Source organism: Cetorhinus maximus, chromosome 20 (genome assembly GCF_964194155.1).
Source record: "Cetorhinus maximus chromosome 20, sCetMax3.hap1.1, whole genome shotgun sequence".
Classification (NCBI taxonomy): Eukaryota; Metazoa; Chordata; class Chondrichthyes; order Lamniformes; family Cetorhinidae; genus Cetorhinus; species Cetorhinus maximus.
Window position 1 is genome coordinate 35,551,548 of NC_135898.1, and position 27,771 is coordinate 35,579,318.

General features: G+C 41.9%; 1 protein-coding gene across 3 annotated transcripts in view; it reads right to left on the reverse strand.

Moving 5' to 3' along the window:
• Window positions 1–26,893, reverse strand: part of arid5b (AT-rich interaction domain 5B) — a 143,195-nt gene extending 116,302 nt beyond the window's left edge. The window contains exons 1-3 of one of the 3 annotated variants that reach the window (XM_078565884.1): window positions 26,799–26,893; window positions 19,445–19,699; window positions 8,109–8,343 (exon numbers count right to left, since the gene is read on the reverse strand). In XM_078565884.1, coding sequence (XP_078422010.1) covers window positions 8,109–8,292 — 184 coding nt within the window. In that variant the 5' untranslated portion in view covers window positions 8,293–8,343; window positions 19,445–19,699; window positions 26,799–26,893. Of the gene's footprint in view, window positions 1–8,108; window positions 8,344–19,071; window positions 19,205–19,444; window positions 19,700–19,981; window positions 20,432–26,798 lie in introns of those variants that run through there. The other 2 variants (XM_078565883.1, XM_078565885.1) reach the window with 2 other exon arrangements.
• Between the last annotated feature and the right edge of the window lie 878 nt (window positions 26,894–27,771).

Consider the following 27,771-nt stretch of genomic DNA (forward strand, 5'->3'; position numbering starts at 1 on the left):
TGCCCAGCCTATCCCTGGAATTCTACCATTCATGCTTTCCGTAAGCCTTAGTGGAATCTGCCAGCTAAGAGTTGACTTGAGTCCATTGAGGGGTTTAAGAAACTGCAAACTTTTACAAGGGATAGGCAATTGATCCCAAATGGGTTGGATTGCAATCTCTAAGTCACATTCTCAGAGAGTTTATCGAAAGCACGAGATGCAAAACCAAGGCTACTTTCCACCCAATGTACAAAGGTTCAGATCAAATGGGGTGTAAAATGGTGGTGTAGGAGCTGAGAGGAGTTGACCGTATCCCCTCAGCTTTCTGGTAGAACATTTAAGTTCAAGTTACCCCTATTCAGTTTCACACCGTGTAATATTCTCACATTCATAAAACAGCACATCCATAAGGAATGGCATGGGAGATTTGCCAATCACACATTTCCTCTCCGCCATACTACTTTGTCACATCAAAGGATCATGTCACACTCACCTTTAAAGGAAAAAGTATAACTTTCCATGAATGCAAAGACCAGATGCAGAGTGTCTGCCATCTCTACACTAACCACAGTATGAACAGAGTGTTTACATGACAGTAATTAACCTTGTTGCCCTGAAGGGACACACCTACATTTCACATGGTATAATGTTCCTGACCTTAAAAATTAGTGCACCCTCCGACTCACCATTAGCAGTGCTACAGGTCGTTTTCTAGTAATAGCAGCCAGTGGGTTGTTTATTTTTTGTTCATAATCATACGCTGTTTATAAGTTGCAGGAGCATTATTTCACATGCCATGTATTATTCTGCTGTTAAAGAGCATCAGCATTCCTTTAAAACTGCAAGACGTAAATGTTCTGCTTTCCTCAGATCAGCTAGAGTCATTGCTCTTTGCAGATCTGCACCTTTAATTAGAGTTTTGACTTCCTTTCTTTTCTTAATAAGTGAAACCCTGAAGTCAAGCAGAAATATTTTCCATTGGTGAGTAGTTTTCCTGTATATTGGAGAATATCAGCTCTTAACCTTTACTTTATACTTTTTGAAGCATGACACACTTACTAACACGCATGACAGTGTGACACCTGCTGCTGCTGAGGGACGTTCATTTGCTGGCACCTGGTTAGCAGACACAAACATAAAATGACTGACTCTCTTACTTTTAATTTAAAAAGAAATGCTACAAACTCATTGCAAAATGTGACTAATGCATCTCAAAATTGAGAAAGATGGCAAGAGACTTGCAGTATGAACACATTATTTCTTAGTTTCAAAGGTTTAATACCATATCTTACATTCACGCCACACCAAGTGCCAGGCAATGACCTTCCCCAACAAAAGAGAATCTAACCATTTCCCCTTGACATTCAATGGCATTACCACTGCTGAATCCCCCACTATCAACACCCTGAGGATTACCATTGGCCAGAAACTGAACTGGACTAGCCATATAAATACTGTGGCTACAAGAGCAGGTCAGAGGCTGGGAATTCTGCAGCAAGTAACTCACCTCCTGACTCCATAAAGCCTGTCCACCACCTACAAGACAAGTCATCAGTGTGATGGAATACTCTCTGCTTGCCTGGAGGAGTGCAGCTTCAACAACACAAGCAGCTCGACACCAACCAGGACAAAGCAGTCCGCTTGAGCCAAGATCCCATCCACCACCTTCAACTTGAAGGGGAAAAAATTGCTGGACTATGGGGGAAAAGAGCAGAGGACTGGTAGTAATTGGATAGCTTCCTTAAAGCACAGTCATGATGGTCCACATGACCTCCTCCTGTGCTGTCTGACTCTATATTTTTCACTAAAGGTGCAAAGGGAAAAAGAAGTTAAAATTTGGCCGTAATTTAAGAAATCTATAATTCAAGCATCAACAGAATTCAGTTTGAAACCTTTGATATGCTACTTGTGACATTCACAGTTAAGTAAATATATAACTGGTGTAAGTTGAAAATTTGGATTGTCTGAAATGTAAACCACAGGGACCTTTAAAATGATGAAAGGTTTTGTTAGAGTGGATAGAGAGAGAGAATGTTTCCTCTTGGGGGAAGGGAGTATCTAGAGACCATTAATATAAGATAGTCACCAAGAAGTCCTATTGGGAATTCAGAAGAAACTTCTTTATCCAAAGAGTGGTGAGAATGTGGAACTCACTAGCACAGGGAGTGGCTGAAGCAAATAGTGTAGATATATTTAAGGAGAAGCTGGATAAGCATATGAAGGAGAAGGGAATAGATGGTTACAATGGTAGATTTAGATGAGAAAAGATGGGAGGAGGCTCAATGGAGTATAAACACTAGCATGGACTGTTTGGGCTGAATGGCCTGTTTCTGTGCTGTAAATCCTATGTAAAATTCAGTCTCTCCACCACCAATGCACAATGGCAGTAATTTGCAGGATGCACTGCAGTAACTCACCAAGGCTCCTTCGACAGCACCTTCCAAACCCGCAACCTTTACCACCTAGAGGGACAAGGGCAGCAGATGCATGGGAAGACCACCACCAGCAATTTCCCCTCTAAGCCACTCACCATCCTGACTTGGATCTACATTCCTATTCCTTCACTGTCGCTGGGTCAAAATCCTGGAACTCCCTAACAGCACCTACACCACATGGATTGCAGTTGCTCAAGGTGACGGCTCACCACCATCTTGTCAAGGGCAGTTAGGGATGGGCGATAAATGCTGGCCTAGCCAGTTATACCCAAATTCCATGAAAGCATTTTTTAAAAAAATCATATGACTCCCAGCTATTGAAACAACCCAAAAACTTGAACTTCACATTGACATCTTATAGCTGATCATGTTAAATTTCAATACAAAACTTATTCAGCAGCTGATAAACTGAATGGATAATTGGTCGTGTATCCCAGTCCAAAATTGGGTTACTGTGTCACTTGTTTCAATACTGATATAGTTAGAGCAATTAATTAATTGATTGGCACTTGCTCAAAACTAGCTGATAATGACTCATTTGTATATTTAGCAAATCACAGTATCTTTAAAGTGCAAGAGGCTGCCATTCGGCCCATCGACTGCACTGGCTTGTTGAAAGAACCATACTACCTGATCCCACTCCCCTGCCTTGTCCCCATAACCTTGCACATTTGTTCTTCTCAGGTAGTAATCCAATTCCCTTCTGAATACCTCAATCGAACTTGCCTCCACCACCCTTTCAGGAAGTTCGTTCCAGACTTCAGCCACCCCAAATGAAAAAATTTTTCTTTACATCACTTCTACTTTTTTTGCCCATTATTTTGAATCTGTGCTCTCTAGTTCTTGATGCTCTCTTGAGTGGGAACAGTTTCTCACTATTTATCCTGTCCATACCCCTCAGGATCTTGAATTCCTCTATCAAGTCTCCCCTCAGCCTTCTTTTCTCCATGGAAAACAGATCCAACTTTTCCAATCTATCCTCATAGCTACAGCTGTTTATCCCTGGAATCATTCTTGTGTCCTCTGTACTCTCTCCAATGCCTTCACATGCTTCAAGTAAGGTGCCCAGAACTGAACTCAGTACTCCAGATGAGGCCGAACTAGTGTCTTATACAAGTTTAACATGACCTCCTTACTCTTGTACTCATTGCCCCTGTTAATAAAACCTAGGATACCATATGCTTTATTAACTGCTCTCAGCATGCCCTGCCACCTTCAATGACTTATTCACATATACATCGAGGTCCCTTTGTCCCTGCACCTCCTTTAGAGTTTCTCCCTTTATTTTATACCGTCTCTCCACATTCTTCCTGCCAAAATGAATCACCTCACACTTCTCTGCATCAAATTTCATCTGCCATTTGTCTGCCCAATCCATCAATATATCTAAGTCCTTTTGAAGTTCAAGACTATACTCATCACAGTCGACAACGCTCCCAATCTTCACATCATCTGCAAATTTTGAAATCATGCCCTGCACACCACAGTCTAGACCATTAATATATATGAAGAGCGGCAAGGGTCCCAACACTGACCCCTGGAGAACTCCACTACAGACCTTCCTGCAATCTGAAAAACAACCATTTATCACTACTGCTTCCTGTCACTCAGCCAATTTCTTATCCAAGTGCCTACTTTTCCTTTTATTCCATAACCTAGAATTTAGCTTACAAGTCTGTTGTGTGGCACTGTATCAAATGCCTTTTGAAAATCCACATACACCACATTAACAGTGTTTCCTTTGTCAACCTTCTCTGTTACCGCCTCAAAAAGCTCCAGTAAGTTAGTTAAACATGATTTTCCCTTAATGAATCCATGCTGGCTTTCCTTAATTATCCTGTACCTAAGTGACTGTTGATTTTGTCCCAAGCTATAGTTTCCAGAAATTTCCCTACCACTGAAGTCAAACTGACTGGTCTGTAGTTGCCGGCATTATCCTTGCACCCCTTTTTGAACAAGAGTGTAACATCCGCAATTCTCCAGTCCTCTGGCACCTCCCCTGTGTCTAAGGAAGACTGGAAGATTATCACTAGTGCCTCTGAAATATATGCAGTTCATCAAATTAGCATCTTAATTTAAGAGATGCAACCTCAATCCTAACATAATTAGATTAGTAGCTGCAGGGCTGGAATCTGGATTGATATCCCACTCTCAACTGGCATTTGGAGTTCAGCTGCACTCCTTGGGTAGGTTTTTTGTCCATTCTTGGCTGGGCCTTGTGGCAGTATTGGTCTCGACCTCAGGGAGATGGACAGTAGAAAGCATAAAGGGCGAGATCATGCCTGACAAAACATGCTTCACAAAAGCCATTGTGGAAACAGAGGCAGTCCCAAGCGCAAAAACCTAGAGAGTGCAGTGTGGAAGGATAGAAGGAAGGTAGAAGAAAAGGAGAGAAAAGATTATTTTGAAAGTTATAGAGCAAGCTTCTTTTTTTAAAACATCCCAACATTGTTAACTATTCTGGATCAACACATAGGGCCTCAGATGTGCCCATTCGGGCTACCACCTTTAGGTTTTACATGCCCAATTGTTTACTTGCTTCAGGCAACATGATAGTTGGCCATGTAGACTTCTGATGTGCATAAACCAAACTTTTAAATCCTTTTCAGTACTGCTAGTGATCTGAAGGGCTTACTACTGCAGTATTAATCTTTAGTCGCATCATAACTTGCAATAAAACACACCCGAACATTTGTGTTCCGCAGCCCTAGACAAAACTACCTTTAATATTGCGCTGACAAAATGGGTATGCTGCAAAGTCCGTCTTACTTTACAGAAGAATCACTTATATTTATATTCACCATATGCATTGGGTGCTTTGATTCCACATTTGCTACGATTCTTGATGGTTTTACCATGTTCTTTAAAACTGCACTGATATTAGGGAAGGGGAACCAGTGAGAAACTGATATGCTGTAACCATATTGATAGGTATTATTCTAAATAGACTAGGTTGTGTGGCACTACCACCATACTAAATAAAAAAGACTCAGAACAACCCTAGCAACACAAAACTGGGCATCCATGAGGTGCCGTGGGCCATTTGCAGCAGAATTGTATTCCACCACAATCTGTAACCTCATGGCCTGGCATAGCCCTCACTCTACCATTACCATCAAGCCAGTGATCCAATCCTCGTGCAATGATGAGTGTAGGAATGAGGTATTAACCTGTTGAAGCTATAAAAGTACTACATGCATGGTAAACCGCTGAAGCAGCATACAATAGACAGAGCTAAGCTATCCCACAACCAAGGACCAGTTCTAAGCTCTGCTGTCCTGCCACATTCAGTTGTGAATGGTGGTAGACAATTAAAAGAATTGACAGGAGGAGACAGCTCCACAAATATCCCCATCCTCAATGATGAGTGAGCCCAGCACATCAGTGCAAACGATAAGGCTGAAGCATTTGCAACCAGAAGTGCCGAGTGAATGAAGCACACTTGCTTCCTCCTGAGGTCCCCACCTTCTCAGCTATTCAATTCACACCATGCAATATCACGATAATGGGGAGGTAACCTGGATACATCAAAGGCTATAGACCCTGACAACATTCCTACTGTAGTACTAAAGACTTGTGCACTAGAACTAGCTAGATCTCTAGCCAAGCTGTTCCAGTACAGCTACAACACTGGCATCTAGCTCAATGTGGAAAATTGCCCAGGTATGTCTTGTCCTACAAAAAAGCAGAACAAATCCAACTCATCACACTATTAGCAGCAAAGTAATGGGAGTCATGAGGACTCGAAACGTCAACTTTGCTCTTCTCCGCCCATGCTGCCAGACTTGCTGAGTTTTTCCAGGTATTTCTGTTTTTGTTTTGGATTTCCAGCATCCGCAGTTTTTTGTTTTTATTTTTGTTTTTATTATTAAAGTAATGGGAGGTGTTGTTGACAGTGCTATCAAGCGGCACTTCCTCAACAATAACCTGCTCATCATTGCTCAATTTGGGTTCTGCCAGAGACACTCGGCCCCTGACCTCTTATTGCAGCCTTGATGCAAAAGAACTGAATTCCAGAGGTGAGAAGAAGTTGACTGCCCTCGACATCAATGGAGCATTTTACCAAGGGGGAGAACTCTTCACTAGTTAGAGCCATACCCAGCACAAAGGGCAATGGTTGTGGTTATAGGAGGCCCATTATCTCAGTCCCAGGACATCACTGCATGAGTTCTTCTGGGTAGTGTCCTAGGCCCAACCATCTTCAGCTGCTTCATAAATGATGTTTGTTCCATCCAAAAGTGGGGATGCTCACTGATGATGGAAGCGTTTATACCATTTGCACCTCCGCATTACTGAATCAGTCCACACCCACTAGCAACAAGATCTCAACAACAATCGGGCTTGGACTGACAGCTGGCAAATAACACTCGCACCACACAAATGCCAGACAATGTCCATCTCCAACAACATAAAATTTAATAATCTCCCCAAGACATTCAATGGCATTACTATTGCCAAGTCCTCCACCATCAACATCTTGGGGGTTACCACTGACCAGAAACTTAACTGGACCAGCCAGAAAGATATTGTGGCTACAGAGCAGGTCAGAGGCTGTGTGTTATCTGACAAGTGACTAATCTCCTGACTCCCCAAAGCCTGTCAACCATCTTCAAGGCACAAGTCAAGTGTGTTGGAATACTCTCCCCTTGCCTGGATGAGTGCAGCTCCAACAACACAAGAAGCCTGACATCATCCAGGACAAAGCAGCTCGCTTGATCACTGACGCAGTATGTACCATCCAGAAGATGCACTGCAACAACTCGCCAAGATTCCTTCAACGGCACCTTTCAAACCTGCAGCCACCACCTGAAAATTCCCCTCCATGTCATACACCAGCTTGACTACAAAGTATATTGCTGTTCCTTCACTGTCGCCAGGTAAAAACTTCTGCCTAATAGCATTCTGCCTGTACCTACAACACACAGACTACAGCAACTTAAGAAGGTAGCTCAATGCCACTTTCTCAAAGGCAATTAAAGATGGGCAATAAATGCTGGCCTTGCCAGTGATGCCCACAACCCATGATCGAATAAAACAACTCACCAAAATAAAAAATGGCAGAAAAGGTAAGAATGCTTTTAAATAAATATTTGGACTTTTCCCACAATGTTGCCCACGCTCACTTGACATCTTTTCCCAATAAAAGATGGCAACAGCTTTGGAAGAGAATTCAGAAGTATGATCCATGGAGCCACCTAGTGACAAGAGCTTGTATTGCACTGTGACAGTTGACATAGCAAAACTGAATAATAAATGTCGACAAAACTGTGCCCAAATATTGTGACAACAAAGTGCAGGATTTTGTCAAAATTTGGAGATAAAAACAGGTAGACAGATGTGCAGTTTCAGATGAATAACACTTATATTTGACAGTGGCCTATGATTTAATTAAAACAAGAAAATCCAACATTTAAAATTTTTTTTTGCTTGCATGTCTAATAACAACAAATTTAGAATTCTCTATGGAGGGGCAGCAGTGATGCAAAAACATTATAAATGTCACAATAGCTGAAAACAGCAATAGTCAAATTGCAAGCAATTAAATTTCGCCAGAGACCTACTAACTTTGATGAGAATATACGCATCTGCTCAGTATCAACTGAACCTTAAACTGAATCAAAAGATAATGGGAAAAAAAGAGCTTTCAAATTAGAATTTTGAGCGCAAAAATAAAAAAGTAAATAAAATAATTACCAAGGTCAGCCTTTTCTTTTAACACATCCTTGAAATTGAGGCCACTGTTGAGGGTGCATTGCCTATACTGATGCAAGACTTCCTTTTGTCCATTCATCCCCAGCTCCTTTCTCTTTGAAGGTTTCAGTGACACAGCCCCAAGGCCCCGTGTCCATGAGCCGAAATCCGAGCATGCCCATTTCATCAGGTCATCCAGCTTCACGACTACTTTCTCCGACACAGCTACAACTTCATCCTGTAAAACAATACCAGAAACAACAAAGAAATAGTAACATGACCTAGCTTATCTTGAATGGTGCACTGCAGCATCCTTTACATAGGATTACATAGGATTTACAACAAAGAAACAAGCCATTCAGCCCAAACAGTCCATGCTGGTTTTATGCTTCACTCAAGCCTCCTCCTGTCTTTTCTCATCTAAATCTACCACTGTAACCACCTATTCTCTTCTCACTCATATGCTTATCCAGGTTCCCCTTAAATGTATCTACACTATTCGCTTCAACCACTCCCTATGCTAGTGAGTTCCACATTCTCACCACTCTTTGGGGAAAGAAGTTTATTCTGAATTCCCTATTGGATTTCTTGGTGACTATCTTATATTAATGGCCTCTAGATATGCCCTTCCACACAAGAGAAAACATTCTCTCTCTCTATCCACTCTAACAAAACCTATCATTTTAAAGGTCTCTGTGGCTTACATTTTACACCAGTTACATATTTACTTAACTGATATGCACCTTGTGATATTCACAAAGGTTTCAAAATTAATTCTGTTGATGCTTGAATTATAGATTTCTTAAATTACTGCCCAATTTTAACTTATTTTTCCCTTTGCATCTTTAGTGAGAAATATAGAATCATACAGCATAGGTGGTCATGTGGACCATCATGACTGTGCTTTAAGAAAGCTATCCAACTAGTCCCAAACCCCTGCTCTTTCCCCCATAGTCCAGCAATTTTTTTCCCTTCACGTATTTACTCATTTCCCTTACGAAAGTTACTATTGAATCTGATTCCACCACTCTTTCAGACAGTGCATTCCAACAGCTCACTGCATAAAAAAATTCCCATTTCTGTCCTGATTCTCTTGCCAATTATATTAAATCTGTGCCCTTTGGTTACTGACCCTCCTATATTAATCGCCAACTGAGGGGATGAGCAGGTAACCTGCTATCAGGTACGTGGAATTCAAATCTGTAATAAACCATTCAAAAGTGCAATGAGCAGCGCAGGGTGACCTTCCTTTCAGTTTTTCCTCCTATCCCCCAAAGAGCCATCTGCTCTCTTATGCTATATCGCTGCCAGACAGCATGAATGATCACAGAAATGAGACAGTGTCCTATCGCTCTGGAGTACATTCAGTTGGTGCATCATCACAGTGCACCACTCTGTTTGTCTAATGGATTTATATTAAAGTTTTTCTTTCGGAATTAGTTCTTTTCTCAATATATTTCTGTTAGGGATAGCATAAAACTGAGCTCAGCAAAACCAACCAGCAACCTTTGAGCCTAATGGTCACAAATTAATATTTCGCTCACATTTGCAAATAGAATCAGCGAGACAAAATTCTACTGGCAGAATAAGAATCAAATGCAAACATTTGTTTAAGGCAGGTTCAAATAATTAATGTAAACAAGATCTGTGTAATCTTAGTATCAACTGTTAGTGCGATAGTTTGTGTATTGTGCTCAGAAGGTCAATGGACAAGGTTTAAAAGACATTCTACAGGAGTGCATTAGAAAGGTTCCAAATGTTCTACATAATCATTCTACAGAATCTTAAGATTCATTTCCATCGTTATTTTTGTTTAAACCTTTTGAGGTTCCTTCAAGTCTCATGACATGCTTTCATGCTGCATGACTGATATTCTGTAAATTACTAATATGTCTATGATTATAAAGCTAATCTAGCAAAAAGTATGAAAAGAATGTACTGATTATTTGCATTTCATTGTCGGAGTAATCAATTGAGATTATTTTGGCTGTCACTTAGATGCTGCCATCTCAAACAACAGAAGAGAGTACACTTAAAAATGCACTAATGGAGCCACACCAAACCATTTGAAATCTAACACTTCCTTAAATTCTAACCAAATAACCCAAGTTCTTCCTTTCTAATAAAGAACGTTGAAGATCCCAATTAAACATGCTGTAAATTGATTGCCCACCCTCACACCATCAACACAATTAATGCTTTAAGTTTATATTTCTTTTAAAAGCCTATCATTATCAATGATAAAACACACCGCCTGTATTAGTTTGCAGAAATAAGATTAGCGACATAAAGCCAGAACGCAGGAAACACATCAAACATAAAAGGCATTTTTCAGGTTTTGTTATCCATTTTGAATCTTTTGTTGTTGGATGATTTGTTTGAATTCTGTTTCATACTTGCTGCCTTGATGAACACATCTGCTAGCTGTGTAGGCAGTAATGCTTGTAATATGAGAATGTGAAAACAATCACTTCCCAAAGTTCATCAAATCAACTTTCATGCCAGGGTTTCCAGATGCTTATCCAAATACAATTTTTAACAGTGGGCTTATATAATGAGTAAAAGCTTCTAGCTGTATAGTACCTTATGCCCAAAGCCAAGACTTTTAAAAAAAATATTCATTAGATTATATATAAATATAAAAAAGTCCCCGGATACAAAGAAGGAAACAAATGTAGCAGCGCCTAAAGATTTATTGGTGCCTGTAAATCATAAGAACAAAGGTTAAAGAGATTGCTTGATATAACATACCCGTACAAAAGCAGAATCAAAGATCACCAAAATGCATTTTACTTTAGTGAAACCATCTAATCCCCATCTTAAAAAAGATAGAAAAAGTAGTAATAGTTTAGCACAGTGTATAATTTTCAGGTAATCATATTACAGGAAACTTTGCATGTCACTAAATGCCAGTAAACTTTATAATAAAATGTCGCTTACAGTTAGCAGTGAAATTGTATGCACCCATCCATATAATAATGTTAGTTAATGTATGGTTTGCTCTGTTCAACCCTTTGATAAACCAGCTAGCAAAAGAAAGAAAATCTGTCATGCTGAGAATGTTTCAGTCTGTTGCCTCATGAGGTCACAGAAAGAATTCCTCAGGTCAAAACAGATTAGTACACCTGCTTCGCTGTCTATTGAATTACTGACCTAGCAGCATGAGAAATGATGCCTACAGGAATGAGTAAAGCCTTTATGTAAAGTGACTATCTAGTAATTCATATTCTCAAAAAGCTTAGATTTTCAATTTTATTCTTGTTGTAAATTCAATTATTAAAAACGCACAATGAAGCAATGCTATAAATCAACATTAAACTTAGGTTTTTAATCTTACAAAGCCCAGTAAGTTATAAGTATGAATGGCATATGCATTTTGAACCGTAAATTATATTACACATTTTATGAGTGACCATACAATGGATCATAATTGCCATAACTGATTTGTACTAGCTTCAATCATGAAACCATAATTATCTGAAGTCCCAACACCAGACTGCACAATAGCACTTTTAAAAATGCTACGTGAAACCATAGCAAAATTAGAAAAGACAAACAAACGGTATTAAAATATATTTATAGTTGTTTTTTCTTTTCTTGTCCACAGTCCTCTCCAGATGGTACCAGCTACACTCCTATTCAAATTACCATTCATCATTTTCTATCTTAGAACAGTGACTACACTTCAAAAGCAGTTAATTGGTTGTCTAGCGGTTTGTGAAATCCAGAGGTTGTGAAAGGTATAAGATTTTCTTTCTTTTGCTAGCTGGTTTATCAAAGGGTTGAACAGAGCAAACCATACATTAACTAACATTATTATATGGATGGGTGCATACAATTTCACTGCCAACTGTAAGTGACGTTTTATTATAAAGTTTACTGGCATTTATTGAACATGCGAAGTTTCCTGTAATATGATTACCTGAAAATTATACACTGTGTTAAACTATTACTTATTTTCTATCTTTTATGGTGCAGATTAAATGTTTTCACTAAATAAAGCAAAATGCATTTTGGTGATCTTTGATTCAGCTTTTGTACAGTTTATTATATCAAGCAATCTCTTTAATCTTTGTTCTTACAATAGTTGTGAAAGGTGCTATGCAAATGCAAGTCGCTTTGACCTGCATGAAGCTGGACAATGAATGGCAACACACTGTTCGACTGCAGGAGGCATCAGCACCAAGCCCACTCCTATTCTCGCCCAATATCTATGCACACGCCTTTCTGCAGATGTCACTGGATAACTGCTGGTGGTGGGAGGACTGAACAGTTTTGTACCTCCAAAGCCCAGAGCTCAAGCCCTTCACTGTGATTGTCTATCTCAGCAGACATCAGGAGCAAAAACCTGGGATTGTTTGGTTTTAAGTAGTGAAACTGCATCTGGAGGTTTGGAAAGGGCTAGTGGAGAAACCTTCAATCAAAAACATCAAGATCTGTTAGCACCAGCAACTTGAGATGGATGCCTTTATCCACTAGATCACTGGGAGACTTCTCCACATTTTCAGTGCTATTTGATTACATATAGTATCTTACAGCACAGGAGGCTATTCAGCCCACTGTGTTCTTCACTATGTGGATACCTACATATCCGTCAGTGCAGTGTCTGTACCTCTTGTAACTCAAGTTGCCAGTGCTCGAGAACAGTGAGCACCACTCTTACTGGGCTGCATAGGTGCATGCCAAGGAGCCTCAGGGTCACATATGTAAAGTTCAAATCCCTACCCCACTTAGTCTATCTCAAGATGCTGGTACTAACAGATCTCAACATTTGTAATTGAGGATTTCTCCACCAGCCCTTTCCAAACCTCCAGGCCAGCAACGTTCAAACCAGAAAAATATTAGCAAGATGCAGCATCGAGTTGCCTGGACTTCGAGGGCAGGAGTTCTGGGACATAGAACTCAAACATGGGTTAGGAGATTTGGAAATCCCCAATACCAACTTTAGCCTTTAGTCTTGCCCATGTACTGCTTTGCAACAGATGCATATTAATGCTTGGCATTTAAGTCATGTGGATACTTGTTTACAACTTATTTTGATTAGCTTAGCAACTCATCATTGCAGCAGCAATGTATTCCAATTATGGTCTGTACAGTTACAAGGAATTGAAAACTGGAAGATAACAAAACTCACATTGACCACCTCTACAATCCTTGCACCTTTACATGAAAGCATGCCAGAGCACTCAATACACTCTAGATCGATACCAAATGAAACTTGAACTGATCTATAAAATCCTGTACTCTTAACAGAATACTGTGTAACCTTTGCAACCCAGTCATTTCACAATTAAAGTTAGCAAAGAACTGCAAAAACAAATTAGAGACCTACTAGTCAATTCACAATACTATTTGAGGACAGAATGGTTTGAGTATTTGGTAATTTTAACTTAAAACAGTCACATGTTTGGCACTGAAGTTAAGTTCTTTTTCCCTCTCTCCCGTCTTCCTGAACAAACAATCATTTTACTTCTTTTTAATCACTGAAAGCAAGTTTTTAAAACCTCTAAAATTACACATACCAGCAGTAGGACTGAGAGTGCATTTTTACAAATGTTAAATTTCATTCCAAGGCATTTATTTTCCTGGTCCTTTCTACAGGGCTGTTTATAACCATAAAACATCACGATATTGCCCTTTACTTTAATTTACATTATTGTTTCCCCTACTATACCTTATTTAAAAGTTGTTTAAGCATATCTTTATGTGACCGACCCACTTTAAGTCAGTCTTAACGCAGGCAATACTGCTTGCTAGATTTGAATTCTGAAATAGACAAGTGACTCTTGGGGGGAAAAGTATATTGCAGTTTTCCTATTACTATATTCAAAGCAGCTGACATTATTCAAATAATTGGCATATTAAATGAAAAAGCGATAATGCTCTCAGTATCAGAGCAGTGCTTATGATAAGAAATGCAAAACTTGGAAAAGATGTTGCCAAAAATATACTGTACTGTAATTCAGATTTGCATAACTGTATTCATTAGATTTGATCCCCTCTGGGGAGTGCGACATTAATACACTGTACAGTGAAGATGAACTACAATTTATTCAGCTTTGCTGGAATAGTTTGCTTTTATTAATACTGCATATTTATGCCAGATTTAATATGCAGGCACAATTAGCATCTTATGATTCAAAGCACAGCATTAAAAAGGTAGATTAGAGTTTAGATGGAAGGCATTTTTTTGTGCGACAAAAGTCTGATTAAGAAAATTTGAGCAAGCACTTACAAGCATAATGTATTATAAAGTCATACAGCGCAGTTGTCCATTCAGCCTGTTGTGCCTGTGCCAGAAAGAACTATCTGCTGAGTGTCACTCATAATAGCACAAGAATTAGGAGGAGTAGGCAATTCGGCCCCTTGAGTCTGCTTTGCCATTCAATATGATCATGGCTGATCTGACTGTGGCCTTAATGCCACTTTCCTGCCTGTGAAATCTGTCTAACTCATCCTTGAATATATTCAATGACCCAGCCTTCACTGCTCTCTGTGGAACAGAATTCCAAACACCAATGACCCTCAGAAGAAATTCCTCCTCATCGCCATCTTAAATGGGAGACCCCTTAATTTGAAAATGTGCCCCTGGTTCTAGATTCCCCACAAGATGAAGCATCTTCTCAGCATCCACCCTGTCAAGCCCCCTCAGAATCTTATTTGTTTCAATAAGATCACTTCACATTCTTCTAAACTCCAATGAGTGTAGGCACAACCTGCTCAACCTTTCCTCATAAGACAACCCCTTCATCCCAGGAATCAGCTCAGTGAATCTTCTCTGAACTGCTTCCAATGCAAATATGTTCCTCTTTAAGCGAGGTGACCAAAACTGCACACAGTACTCTAGGTCTTCTTCCTACTCTTTTCGGTAGATTTCCAATTTTTTTTCCTTTTCCAAGTACATGACCCATTTCCACTTGAAAGCTACTATTGAATCTGCTTCTGCCACCTTTTCAGGCAGTGTGTACCTCAGTGTACCAGAAACTGAACTGGACTAGCCATATAAGTATTGTGGCTACAAGAGCAGTCAGTAGCTAGGAATAGTGCAATGAATAACCCAAATCTTGACTCCCTAAAGCCTGTCCAACATCTACAAGGCACAAGTCAGGAGTGTGATGGAATACTCCCCACTTGCCTGGATGAGTGCAGCTCCCACAATATTCAAGATGATTGACACCGTCCAGGACAAAGCAGCCTGCTTGATTGGCACCACATCCACAAACATTCACTCCCTCCACCACCAATACACAGTAGCAGCAGTATGCACCATCCACAAGATGCACTGCAGGAACTCACTAAGGCTCCTTTGACAGCACCTTCCAAACCCACCACCACTACTATCTAGAAGGACAAGGGCAGCTGATAGATGGGAAAACCACCACCTAGAAGTTCCCTCCAAGTCACTCACCATCCTGACTTGGAAATATATCACCGTTCTTTCACTGTTGCTGGACTGGGTCAAGATCCTGGAACTCCCTCCCTAACAGCACTGTGGGTGTACCTACACCACATGGACTGCAGCGATTCAAGGTGGCAGCTCACCACCATCTTCTCAAGGGCAACTAGGGATGGGCAATAAATGCTGGCCCAGCCAATGAAGCCCACATCCCATGAATGAATAAAAAAGTATTTTCCCCCTCATCTCTCCCTATTGTTCTACTGAGTACCTCACTTTCTCCAAATTTGACCAACGTCACCCTAACCTTTCAGCTTCCCTTGTAGTATCTGCCTCGTAGGTACATGGCAATAGATTCTGGGATGGGTAGAATATCTTAATAGATACCATGGTCTGACCCATGTCATCAATGGTCTTTTGCCGCTTTACTTACCCCCTCCTCACCGTACAAGGGCCCAAACACTCCTTTCAAGTGAAGCAACACTTCACTTGCACTTCCCTCAATTTAGTCTACTGCATTCGCTGCTCCCAATGCGGTCTCCTCTACATTGGAGAGACCAAACGCAGACTGGGTGACCGCCTTGCGGAAGACCTTCGGTCTGTCCACAAGCATGGCCCAGACCTCCCTGTCGCTTGCCATTTCAACACTCCACCCTGCTCTCATGCCCACATGTCCGTCCTTGGCCTGCTGCAATGTTCCAGTGAAGCTCAACGCAAACAGCACCTCATCTTCCGACTAGGCACTTTACAGCTTGCCGGACTTAACATCGAGTTCAACAACTTCAGACCAGGAACTCTCTTCTCCATCCCCACCCCCTTTCTGATCCCCCTTTTTCCAATTATTTATATTTTTTTAATATATTTTTCTTTTCCCAACTATTTCCATTATTTTTAAATGTATTTCCATCCATTGTTTCATCTCCACCTTTTAGCCTATTTCGATCCCTTCCCCCCACCCCCACTAGGGCTATCTGTCACTTGCTCGTCCTGCTTTCTACCCTTAATGTCACTATTAGCACATTCCTTAGATAATATCAGCACCGTCAACACCCCTCTGTCCTTTTGTCTATGACATCTTTGACAATCTCTCCTTTGTCTCCACCTATCACTGGCCCTCTACCCAGCTCTACCTGCCCCACCCCCCTCAACCAGCTTATATTTCACCTCATTTCTATATTCCCTCAGTTCTGATGAATAGTCATGTATTCCGCTCCGCAGATGCTGTCAGACCTGCTGAGTTTTTCCAGCTATTTTTATTTTTGTCTTTTTTCCTTGTTTGATTTACAGATGCATTTAAACCATAACTGAGAAGGTTAAAATGGGCCCAAAAGGAATTAAAATGCCAGAATATTGAAGTGTTAATTTTACTTAGATTTATTATTGAAATTGTACATCAAAAACACAAAATGCAATAGATGCAGTGATAACACCTGTGTTTATAATAAATGGAGAAAATATTTGATTTACTTTTGAAAAATGTCAGTATTTACATAAATTATTTTCAATCCAATACAGATTTAATGGGGCTGCAACTATGTTTTCACACCGAAAGGGGCCATTCTGCCCTTATATTAAGTCAACATAAATTTGGCAACATATATATTTGCAATTTACACTTTTAAAAGGAGCAATTGATTTCCTTTGGGGTTTTTTTTTTAATTTCGAGATTAACTCGCAATGACTAGTCAATGAGTTTGTAATTCCCGTTCCTGGGCAGAGAGCTGGTGTAATTTGAAGGAGGATACAACGCGAGATAGGCGATAGCTAGCAACCCCTGACAAGAATCCATCTGTATTTAGCGCACCTATTAAAATGTGTGACAACTGCCTCAGCGTAATTATTAATGGGAGTCTCTCGTATTGGGCTCAGTGGATCTTGGTGAGAGTTTCTCTGGGCACTTTGCCAGGTTCAGGATCAATGTGTGCGCGCTTGTTGCTGTTTCTACTCCTGTTCTCTTTGCTAATGAATGACTAACTCTGGCCAGAAGGGAAATGACATCAGCGGGCGTGAAGTTCGACAGCATCTGGAAACTACAACCTGCTCCAAGCCTTGTGTGATTGTGGAGTACACAAGCTATTTGCATAAATGCAAGGTCTGGTTGAGAGAGTAAACTTCCAGCTCACACAGCACCTCAGCAGATGATTGAGGAGTTTCCGGACAATATTAACTGGAAGCTAATCATTAACAGCAACATTTGGGCCTTTGACTCAAATATCAGAAATTGAAGATCAGCACAATTTGAACCGCAATGTCACACACACACATATATATGTAATCACACACATACACATGTATATTTGCAACCAATTATTATATATTTGAACAGTTGGGCAATGTTTCCAATTTATTGAAGGTCACAGTGCGACTTCCTTGAGTTTATTTAGCTGAATAAACGTAATTATCATCCAACAGGTTCGCGTTGAGAAAACCACTCGTGGGCTTCGCCGCCCGCCGTCAGTAAGGGAGGTGCAAGGGACAAATGCGAAAAATAAAGCTATTAAATTGTGGCATTCGCAGATATTCCACCCTGCCCCATAAGCTAATAGTTTTCAGCTGCTTAGCATGGGGGGGGTGGGGGGGCAGAGAAGAGATTTGCCGAGAAGTGTCACGGGATCTGTGATCGTTATTTGATTCTGTTCCCCAGCTCAGTAAACCGCGTCAAGTAATGAATTTCTAAAAGCGAATAAGGGGGTGGGGGGAGAGAGAGAGAGAGCTGCACAGGAAAAGTTTAGACAGGGGGAAGCGAAACAGAACTCGAGAAAAGTCACTAAAATGTTTAATTGTTTTAATAAACTGGTAACAATGTATTTAATAATTATCTAGAGGAGGTTGAACTAAATGGTAACGATGTGGTTACAAGCCTTTCCCCTAATATTGAACCAAAAGCAACAAAAGAGGCGATATGAGATTTTAACTGCTTCTAAACCTGTTGCAGATATGAAAAGGTAATTTGACACGGCCAGCTTCTCAGAATGCACAATTAACTCCAGCGTACAGACAAGACGTGTTTTCAGGGGTACAACCAGTCGCCTCTAGTCTAGTGTTTACAATGCAATACAGGGATCGGCAGCCCTCACTCCCCGGTCAGCATACTGTAAAAAGCAGCTTTAAAAAAAAACGCAAGGCTATTTACACGTCACGTTAAACCAGAACTTTCAATGCGTAACTATTCATCATCGATTTTCACACACAACAGAAATTACAGAGCATAGCGCAATCCAGAATCCCCGCTGTTCTTTTTAATGTATTTATATGGTAACTGAATCAGATTTCGATTTTTTTTTTAAATAATGAGAAGTTATTTAAAGACTTGCGTCATTGCATGGAAAATTGAGGGAGGCTGGTTTCCTTGGCACGCTAACAGTTTTTTTTTCTCTCTTCTGAATCTGCCGCTGGATGTTTACATGGAAAGACTGGGTTTTCATTACACACTTCATTAAAAGGCACAGAACATGCTGACAATCCCTCCCCCCCCCCCCCCCCCCCAAAAAAAATCTCTGGCTTGCTGCATAACATGCCTCGTTGTAAAGACATCCAGGATGCAGAGCTTTTCAATGTGTTATTCTCTACCTGTCCCTTTTCACCCGGTTACACGCCTCCATAGAGTGGCTTTGATCTCATCCCCCGTTTCGTAATTTCCGCCCTTTAGTACATGCTAAATATTTTTAATCACACTGTGCGGCCGCCACCAACCTCAGCACCCCCTCCCTCCCTCCCCTCAAGACGCTGAATGTAGCCCAAACTGGGGGGGGGGGGGGGGACGGGAATGCCAATATATCCCCACTCCCCTGGCTTTTTACAGTGTGTAAACATTTCTATAAATATTTACTTTGAAGCTTATGACGAGAAAATGCTGATCTATCAAAGGCAAAGTGCACAGCTCATATTTCATAAAACAAGCAACACCTATACATTATGAAGCGAATCAAAGGGGGGTCATCACCTCTCCGTGGCCGACCGACCTTCCTTCGGGTGTATCTTCTGGGAGAAAGTAGAGCTTGGAACTAGACAGAAGTTGCTTGTTGTTCCTTTCTTCCCACAACAGCTGGAGTTCTGCTATGCAAATCGGCGCTCCTGGCTTACATCTTACAAAGAAAAAGTCTCCGAGGGAGAGGATTCTTGGTCTGCCTTCAAGACGAAATTTGAAAGCTTTGTAGAAAATGTAGGCTCCGTGTAAACCGCACGGAGAACCAACCCACTGTATGGGAGAGAAATGTTTTAATTAAAAAAAAAACAATTAATAAATATTGAAAAAAAAAATAAACCTTACACAGAGAAAAAAATTTGACTGTGGAGGAAGATTTCTTTAAGCAACCAGAATATGTTTGGAACAATTTCTGAAGTTTCAGGGCAGCTTTTTAAATTATTTCCCTTTTTTTAAAAAAAAACTTTTACACCTTATTGACAAATGGTTAGGAGTGAGGCAGTTGGAGTGGTTTGGAGAGCAGGGGGACAGAAATAGCAGAAAGCAGTTTAATACCTTGACAGAGTCCGGCTCCATATCGCCTGCTCAATTGATTGAAATGGACATTCTGCTCCCAAACTTGGCTTGAATGAATGTGCCAGGTCCTGACAGCTGCAAGGAGCTTTCACGGGAAGGTGCAGAGATGCTGCAAGATCCAATTCATCTCTCTCCGCCCTGCCAACTCCGGTATCTCCGCTGTCTGCAGTTCATTTCTGCAATTCCACCCCCCGCCTACTTTTTGCATGCCTTCCCTCTGCAAAACTGCAACAAAAAAACCCTGAAAGTCCCACTGTTTTAATTAATCTTCTTTCGTTTTTTTTTTGCAAAGTGAGTTGCCACTCTGGCTTGCCAGCTCGGAGGTTGCAATTTATCCAGCGGGCTGGCTAGTGTCAATGAGTAAAGGGAAGCTGGAAGGGGAGAGGGTGTTTCGTCAACACCCGTTAACCCGGGCTCCCGAGGGCTCTACCGTCCTGCCAGGACCTGCAGCCTGACGTCAGCGCGCGTCCGCGGAGGGGGGTTCCCGCAGCGACTCAGAGCTACGGGGGCGCGCACGCACATGAGCGCGAACCCGCCGCTCTCTTTTCTCCAAGAAGGATTTGTAAGGAACGGCGAAAGTGAAAACCCTGGGAAAACGTCAGGAGGTTGGAGTCCCTAGACCCCCGGAGTGCTGCTGTGGGATCTTGCTGTGCATTAAGCTCCACTGCCAGGGATGCAAGCATTGCACTGCTCAGCTACTGCCTGGTCCGGTTACATTGCACTGTATTGCTCACCCCAGCTGCTGCCTGTCCCCGGTGTATTACCCTGCACTGCTCAGCTGCTGCCTGTCCCGGGTATATTACCCTGCACTGCTCAGCTGCTGCCTGTCCCGGGTATATTACCCTGCACTGCTCAGCTGCTGCCTGTCCCGGGTATATTACCCTGCACTGCTCAGCTGCTGCCTGTCCCGGGTATATTACCCTGCACTGCTCAGCTGCTGCCTGTCCCGGGTTTATTGCCCTGCACTGCTCAGCTGCTGCCTGTCCCCGGTGTATTACCCTGCACTGCTCAGCTGCTGCCTGTCCCGGCTATATTGCCCTGCACTGCTCAGCTGCTGCCTGTCCCGGGTGCATTGCCCTGCACTGCTCAGCTGCTGCCTGTCCCGGGTGCATTGCCCTGCACTGCTCAGCTGCTGCCTGTCCCGGGCGTATTACCCTGCACTGCTCAGATGCTGCCTGTCCCAGGTGTATTGCCCTGCACTGTTCAGATGCTGCCTGTCCCAGGTGTATTGCCCTGCACTGTTCAGATGCTGCCTGTCCCAGTTGTATTGCCCTGCACTGTTCAGTTGCTGCCTGTCCCGGGTGCATTGCCCTTTACTGCTCAGCTGCTGCCTGTCCCGGTGCATTGCCCTGCACTGCTCAGCTGCTGCCTGTCCCGGCTATATTACCCTGCACTGCTCAGCTGCTGCCTGTCCCGGGTGCATTGCCCTGCACTGTTCAGCTGCTGCCTGTCCCAGGTGCATTACCCTGCACTGCTCAGTTGCTGCCTGTCCCGGGTTTTTCGGTGAGATGGGCTTCACTCGAACCATGCTGGGACCAGTGTCCTGGCAAATCGAATAACTCGGGCTGGCCTAAGAGAGGGCTTTAAACTAAATAGAGGGGGGGAGTCTTCTGTAGAGGCGATACGTAGGCTTACAAAGCAAAACGATATGGCGGCATTGCAGGGCAGCTACTTAGGTAATGATACCCAGAATGTGACAGGAAGGGACAGAGTGTACAAATATAAAACAAAGCCATAAATCGGGTCAAAGGGGGGAAAAATAGTAAAAAGGCAAAATTAATGGCTCTTTACTTAAATGCCCGTAGTATTCGGAACAAAATAAATGATTTAACAGCACAAATAGAGGTTAATGGGTATGATCTTATAGCCATTACAGAGACTTGGTCACAAGGAGATCAAAGCTGGGAACTAAATATTCAGGGATATGGGACTTTTTGAAAGGACAGGCAGGAAGGAAAGGGTGGTGAGGTAGCTTTGTTAGTATGAGATGGAATAAGTACGATAGCACAAAATGATCTTGGATCAGAAGATGTGGAATCCATATGGGTGGAGGTAAGAAATAGCAAGGGGAAGAAGACACTGGTGTGAGTAGTCTATAGGCCCCCTAACAGTAGCTATGCTGTTGGACAGAGAATAAATCAGGAAATAATGACGGCATGTAAAAAAGGCAGCACATTAATCATGAGTGACTTTAATCTCCACATAGGTTGGGAAAATCAAATTGCAGGGAATTCATAGAATGAATTCGGGACAGTTTCCTAGCACAATGTGTTGTGGATCCAACCAGGGTCAGGCTATTTTGGATCTGGCAATGTGTAATGAGGCAGGTTTAATAAATGATCTCAGAGTAAAGGATCCCCTAGGAAACAGTGACCATAACATGGTGGAATTTAGCATTCAGTTTGAGAGTGAGAAACTTAGTTTGGAAACATCTACGCTAAACTTAAATAAGGGCAATTACAAAGGAATGAGGGCAGAGTTGGCTGGAGTGGACTGGGAAAGGAGTTTAGCAGAAAAGATGGTTGATGAACAATGGCAGACATTTAAGAAAATAGTTCATGACTCACAACAAAGATATATCCCAGTGAGGAAGAAGGATTGTAGGAAGGAGATAAACCAACCATGGTCAACCAAGAAGTTAAGGATAGTATCAACGTGAAAGAAAAAACATACAATGTGGCAAAGATTAGTGGTAAGCCAGAGGATTGGGAAAGTTTTAAAAACCAATAGAAGATAACCAAAAAAAATGAAGAGGGAGAAAATAAACTTTGAAGGTAAACTAGCAAGTAATATAAAAATGGACAGTAAGAGCTTCTTTGAATGTATAAGGAAGAGAGAGGCCAAAGTCAATATAGGCCCCTTAGAGAATGAGACTGGAGAAATAATAATGAGGAACCAGGAAATGGCAAGGAGTTGAATAAATACTTTCTTCATGGTAGAAGACACTAATAGTATTCCAAAAATACTCAATAATCAAGGGGCAAAAGGGGGGGCAGGAAACAAAAACAATAACTATCACTAGAGAAAAAGTACTAAGGAAACTAATGGGGCTAAAGGCTGATAAGTCACCTGGACCTGATGGGTTGCATCCTAGAATATTAAAGGAAATAGCTGCAGAGATAGTGGATGCACTGGTGGCGATTTTCCAAGAATCATTAGATTCTAGAAAAGTCCCAAAGGATTGGAGAATGGCCAATGTAACACCCTTATTCAAAAAGGGAGAGAGATAAAAACAGGTAACTATAGGCCAGTTAGCATAACATCTATCATTGGGAAAATGTTGGAGTCTATTCTAAAGGATGTAATAGCAGAGCATTTAGAAATGCATAATATAATCAAGCAGAGTCAGCATGGCTTCATGAAGGGGAAATCTTGCCTGACAAATTTATTAGAATTCTTTGAGGAGGTAACAAGCAGGATAGATAAAGGGAAACCAGTAGATGTAATTAATATATTTGGATTTCCAAAACGCGTTCAATAAGGCACCACACATAAGGCTGCTTAGTAAGATAAGGTGCTGGGGATAGTATATTAGCATGGATAGAGGACTGGCTAACTAATAGAAGACAGAGAGTTGGGATATGGGGGGCATTTTCAGGTTGGCAACCTCTAACTAGTGGAGTGCCACAGGAATCAGTGCTGGGGCATTATTGATAATATATATTAATGACATAGATGAGGGAAGTGAATGTACTATTACAAAGTTTGCGGATGACACAAAAATAGGTGGGAAGGCAAGTGGTGAGCATAACACAAAGAGCCTACAGAGGGATATAGACAGGTTAAGTGAGTGGGCAAAATTGTGGCATATGGAATATAATGTGGGAAAGTGTGAGGTTATGCATTTTGGCAGGAAGAATAGAGGAGTTGAATGTTATTTAAATGGAGAAAGACTGCAGAAAGCTGCAGCACAGAGGGCTTTGGGGGTCCTCGTGCATGAATCACAAAAAGCTAATATACAAGTTCAACAGTTAATAGGTAAGGCAAATAGAATGTTGGCCTTTATTTCAAAGGGAATGGAATATAAAAATAGGGAAGTCTTGCTAAAACTATACAAGGCGCTAGTTGTACCACACCTAGAATACTGTGAACAGTTATGGTCCCCTTATCTAAGGAAAGATATACTAGCATTGGAGGCAGTCCAGAGAAGGTTCACTAGGTTGATCCTGGGGATGGAGGGATTTTCTTATGAGGAGAGGTTGAACAGGTTGGGCCTGTACTCATTGGAGTTTAGAAGAATGAGAGGCGACCTTATTGAGACATATAAGATTCTTAGGGGGCTTGACAGGGTATATACTGAGAGGTTTCCCCTTGTGGGAGAGTCTAGGACCACAGGCATAATCTCAGAGTAAGGGGGCACCCATTTAGAACAGAGATGAGGAGGAATTTCTTCTCTCTGAGGGTAGTCAATCTGTGGAATTCTTTACCGCAGAGGGCTGTAGAGGCTGGGTTGTTAAGTATATTCAAAGCTGCCCGTCCCAGGTATATTGCCCTGCACTGCTCAGCTGCTGCCTGTCCCGGGTGTATTGCCCTGCACTGCTCAGTTGCTGCCTGTCCCGGGTGTATTGCCCTGCACTGCTCAACTGCTGCCTGTCCCGGGTGTATTGCCCTGCACTGCTCAGCTGCTGCCTGTCCCGGGTGTATTGCCCTGCACTGCTCAGCTGCTGCCTGTCCCAGGTGTATTGCCCTGCACAGCTGCTGCCTGTCCCGGGTGTATTGCCCTGCACAGCTGCTGCCTGTCCCGGGTGTATTGCCATGCACTGCTCAACTGCTGCCTGTCCTGGGTGTATTGTCCTGCACAGCTGCTGCCTGTCCTGGGTGCATTGCCCTGCATAGCTGCTGCCTGTCCTGGGTGCATTGCCCTGCTCAGTTGCTGCCTGTCCCGGGTGTATTACCCTGCACTGCTCAGCTGCTGCCTGTCTCGGGTGCATTGCCCTGCACTGCTCAGCTGCTGCCTGTCCCGGGTATATTACCCTGCACTGCTCAGCTGCTGCCTGTCCCGGGTGTATTGCCCTGCACTGCTCAGCTGCTGCCTGTCCCGGGTGTATTGCCCTGCCCTGCTCAGCTGCTGCCTGTCCCGGATGCATTGCACTGTACTGCATTACATTGCATAGCTCCGGGTGCTGCCAGCCTTGGGGTGCTTGCATTGTTTGGCCTGGAAGGCTAAACTAGTGTGGGTGTCGGTAGAGGCTCTCAACTCAAATCTGTCCCGTCGCTGGGCAGCATGTTCCCCCTCCCCACCCCTTGTTTTTAATATTCACAATACTACATGTCTGAATGCTTGGGTTGGATTTGCGTAACCCTGACACACTAGCATTTGGTTAATAATTAATTAATTCCAATTTTTCTAGAGCTATGGAACAGAAAGCAGGAGGGAGGAGTAGGACTCGGGTCCTTTAAGTGGTAGATGTATGTCATCTGTACGATAACTGCAGCAAAATAGATCTCGGCACCCGCAGCATAAATAGCTCGTTTAAGTTGCAGTCTATTTCTGTACCGCGAAAGCAGAATGATATTAATACAGATACACAGCCCGAACGGAAAAGCTTTCGCAAGCATGTGTATCCACCCTCCCCCCTCCAAACTGGTTATTTAATTTCATGTTTCTTTTATACTGCGCATAGATACAGAACAAAAAAACAACTCCAGAGTTATTTGACTGCGACTTTATATATCAACAAGCAGTGACCTTCAAATTTGTGCGTGTGTTTTTGTGGGAGGGGAATTTTGCACTGCTTTGGATTTTACTTATTTTAACAGTAATAAACACTTAGCAAGAAAGTGCAGATGATCCATCCTGGGGCGAATTCAGACAGTAAGGGGGCGGTAATGAGAAGTTTATTTAAAATTTTCACAAGTCTCTAATTTCAAGCAAAACCCGTATAAAATATATAAACCAAGGACGTAGAACAAATTCAGTCAAAATGCAAATTTGATCTCGTGGAGTGAATGTAAGTGGGAGTGAAATTTACAAAAACAAAATGACTTGGAGCTTTCCGAGTTTGCTCCTTCGAGTTTGTTAATTACACGAGTTTAGTTAGATCGAAAGTAAAATAGTTACCAATTTACTGCTTGCAGGCATAGGGGGGGGCTTTCAAAGTGTTTGGACCAGAGCATTTCAACATGAAAGGTCCACAAACTAAAGCGTATCTGGTGTAGCTAGTGTAGAGACAACATGAAATAGATAACTGGATCTGACAATGTACACCTCAGCAGCCTTTTAGAAAATCATGAAATATCAAGATGTTTAGCTGCTGCCTATTTTTAGATGAGTTGCGGCAGTGTTTGATCGCCGATTGCAGCATGTGATGCCAATCGGGTAGTTCATCGGGTGCAGAATTTAGCTACAATTGAATTTTGTTTTACTGCTGTAGAAACTTACAAAGATATGCAATTCTAAGCAATGTGCAAACAATTACTAAGTGTCCTCGTGACCAATGATGTGTATTGCAGAATTAACAATGATTTAAAATTGCCCAGTGGGTGGAGCGAGCATGAAGCTATTTTTTTACCCAACACTTTTGTTCTGCATTTCATTTTTGTGTGTGCCCATTTTAGTATATTACATATTATTAAAATCTTGTGCAAGCCTGCACTTCCAGACCAACCAGTTGTCTCTAATTTTATTCCTGCTTTGTCAACATTTAACATTGAAACTGCTTATGCAAACAATTAGAATGGTGAAGCGGGTGTTGCAGACTCTGCCAGTAGGGAGAACTGTGGAGCTCGTTTGTAAAGTCTCAAATATCTTTGCTACCTTGTGTGTGTATGTGTATAAATATATAAACTTATTTACCAGTTGATACTTATTTTTAAAAAACTTGCATATCGTGTTCACTTCCTGTTAACTTCCTTCCTATTGTCACAAGCTTTGAGTATGCTTATGTCATCATTTATAACTGTATAAACATTTGTAATGGACCGTTCCCTCTGTCAACGATGGCCAGTCACACTGTAGTTCCTGACCATTGTCCAGTAAGTGGCGCTAAAGAGCATCCTGTTTCCAACTCCCAGCGCTACTGGGTCCATCTTCTCCACCCCTCTTAGACTGCTAGAAGTCTATTGAAGTCCAAATTGGCATGCACTCAAACATTTTGGCATTATTTATAACTTTTAATTGAAATTTAGCAATTTTTCTACTTTAAACTGTGGTTTGTGCTTGTTCTGAATTTTACTCTTCCCTCAGGTTTTTGGCCTGTTCCCAATCACTTCATTTTCCCGTCAGGCCTTTGGTACTGGTTTTTAATCTCCATTGGAGATGGCACCTCAGACTTGCTGTAATCGCATGTTGGCACTCTCCTCTTGGGCTGGTCCTCCTCCAATATTTTCCTCCCTTTGGGCCTTCCAAGATTCTGGCCTCGTCACAGCCTCATTTTCATTGTATACTGCTATCCTTGGGCCTTTTTCACAGCCCAATCTAACTTATTGTTGCTTCTTTCAGGACTTGCAGCCTAGGCCCTTCCATCTTATTTTATTTTATTGCACCCTGACAGTACTCTCATGTTCGGGCTCCCCTGGGCCTGCTTAGCCACTGCGATTAACAGTGTTGCTTTATTAATTAACTTATTTATAAAATGGCATCCCCTGCCCTGTATATTTTAACCATACAGGCACATAAATTATGTTAAATGCAGCAGCATCACCACAAGTAGAATATTATATACATTATTTGATCTTGTGATACTGCATACAGGGAATCAGTCATGACCATGTGTAGTCTTTCAGGGGAGCAGCGTGTGTGGACAAGGTATAGTAAACCAGGACATGCA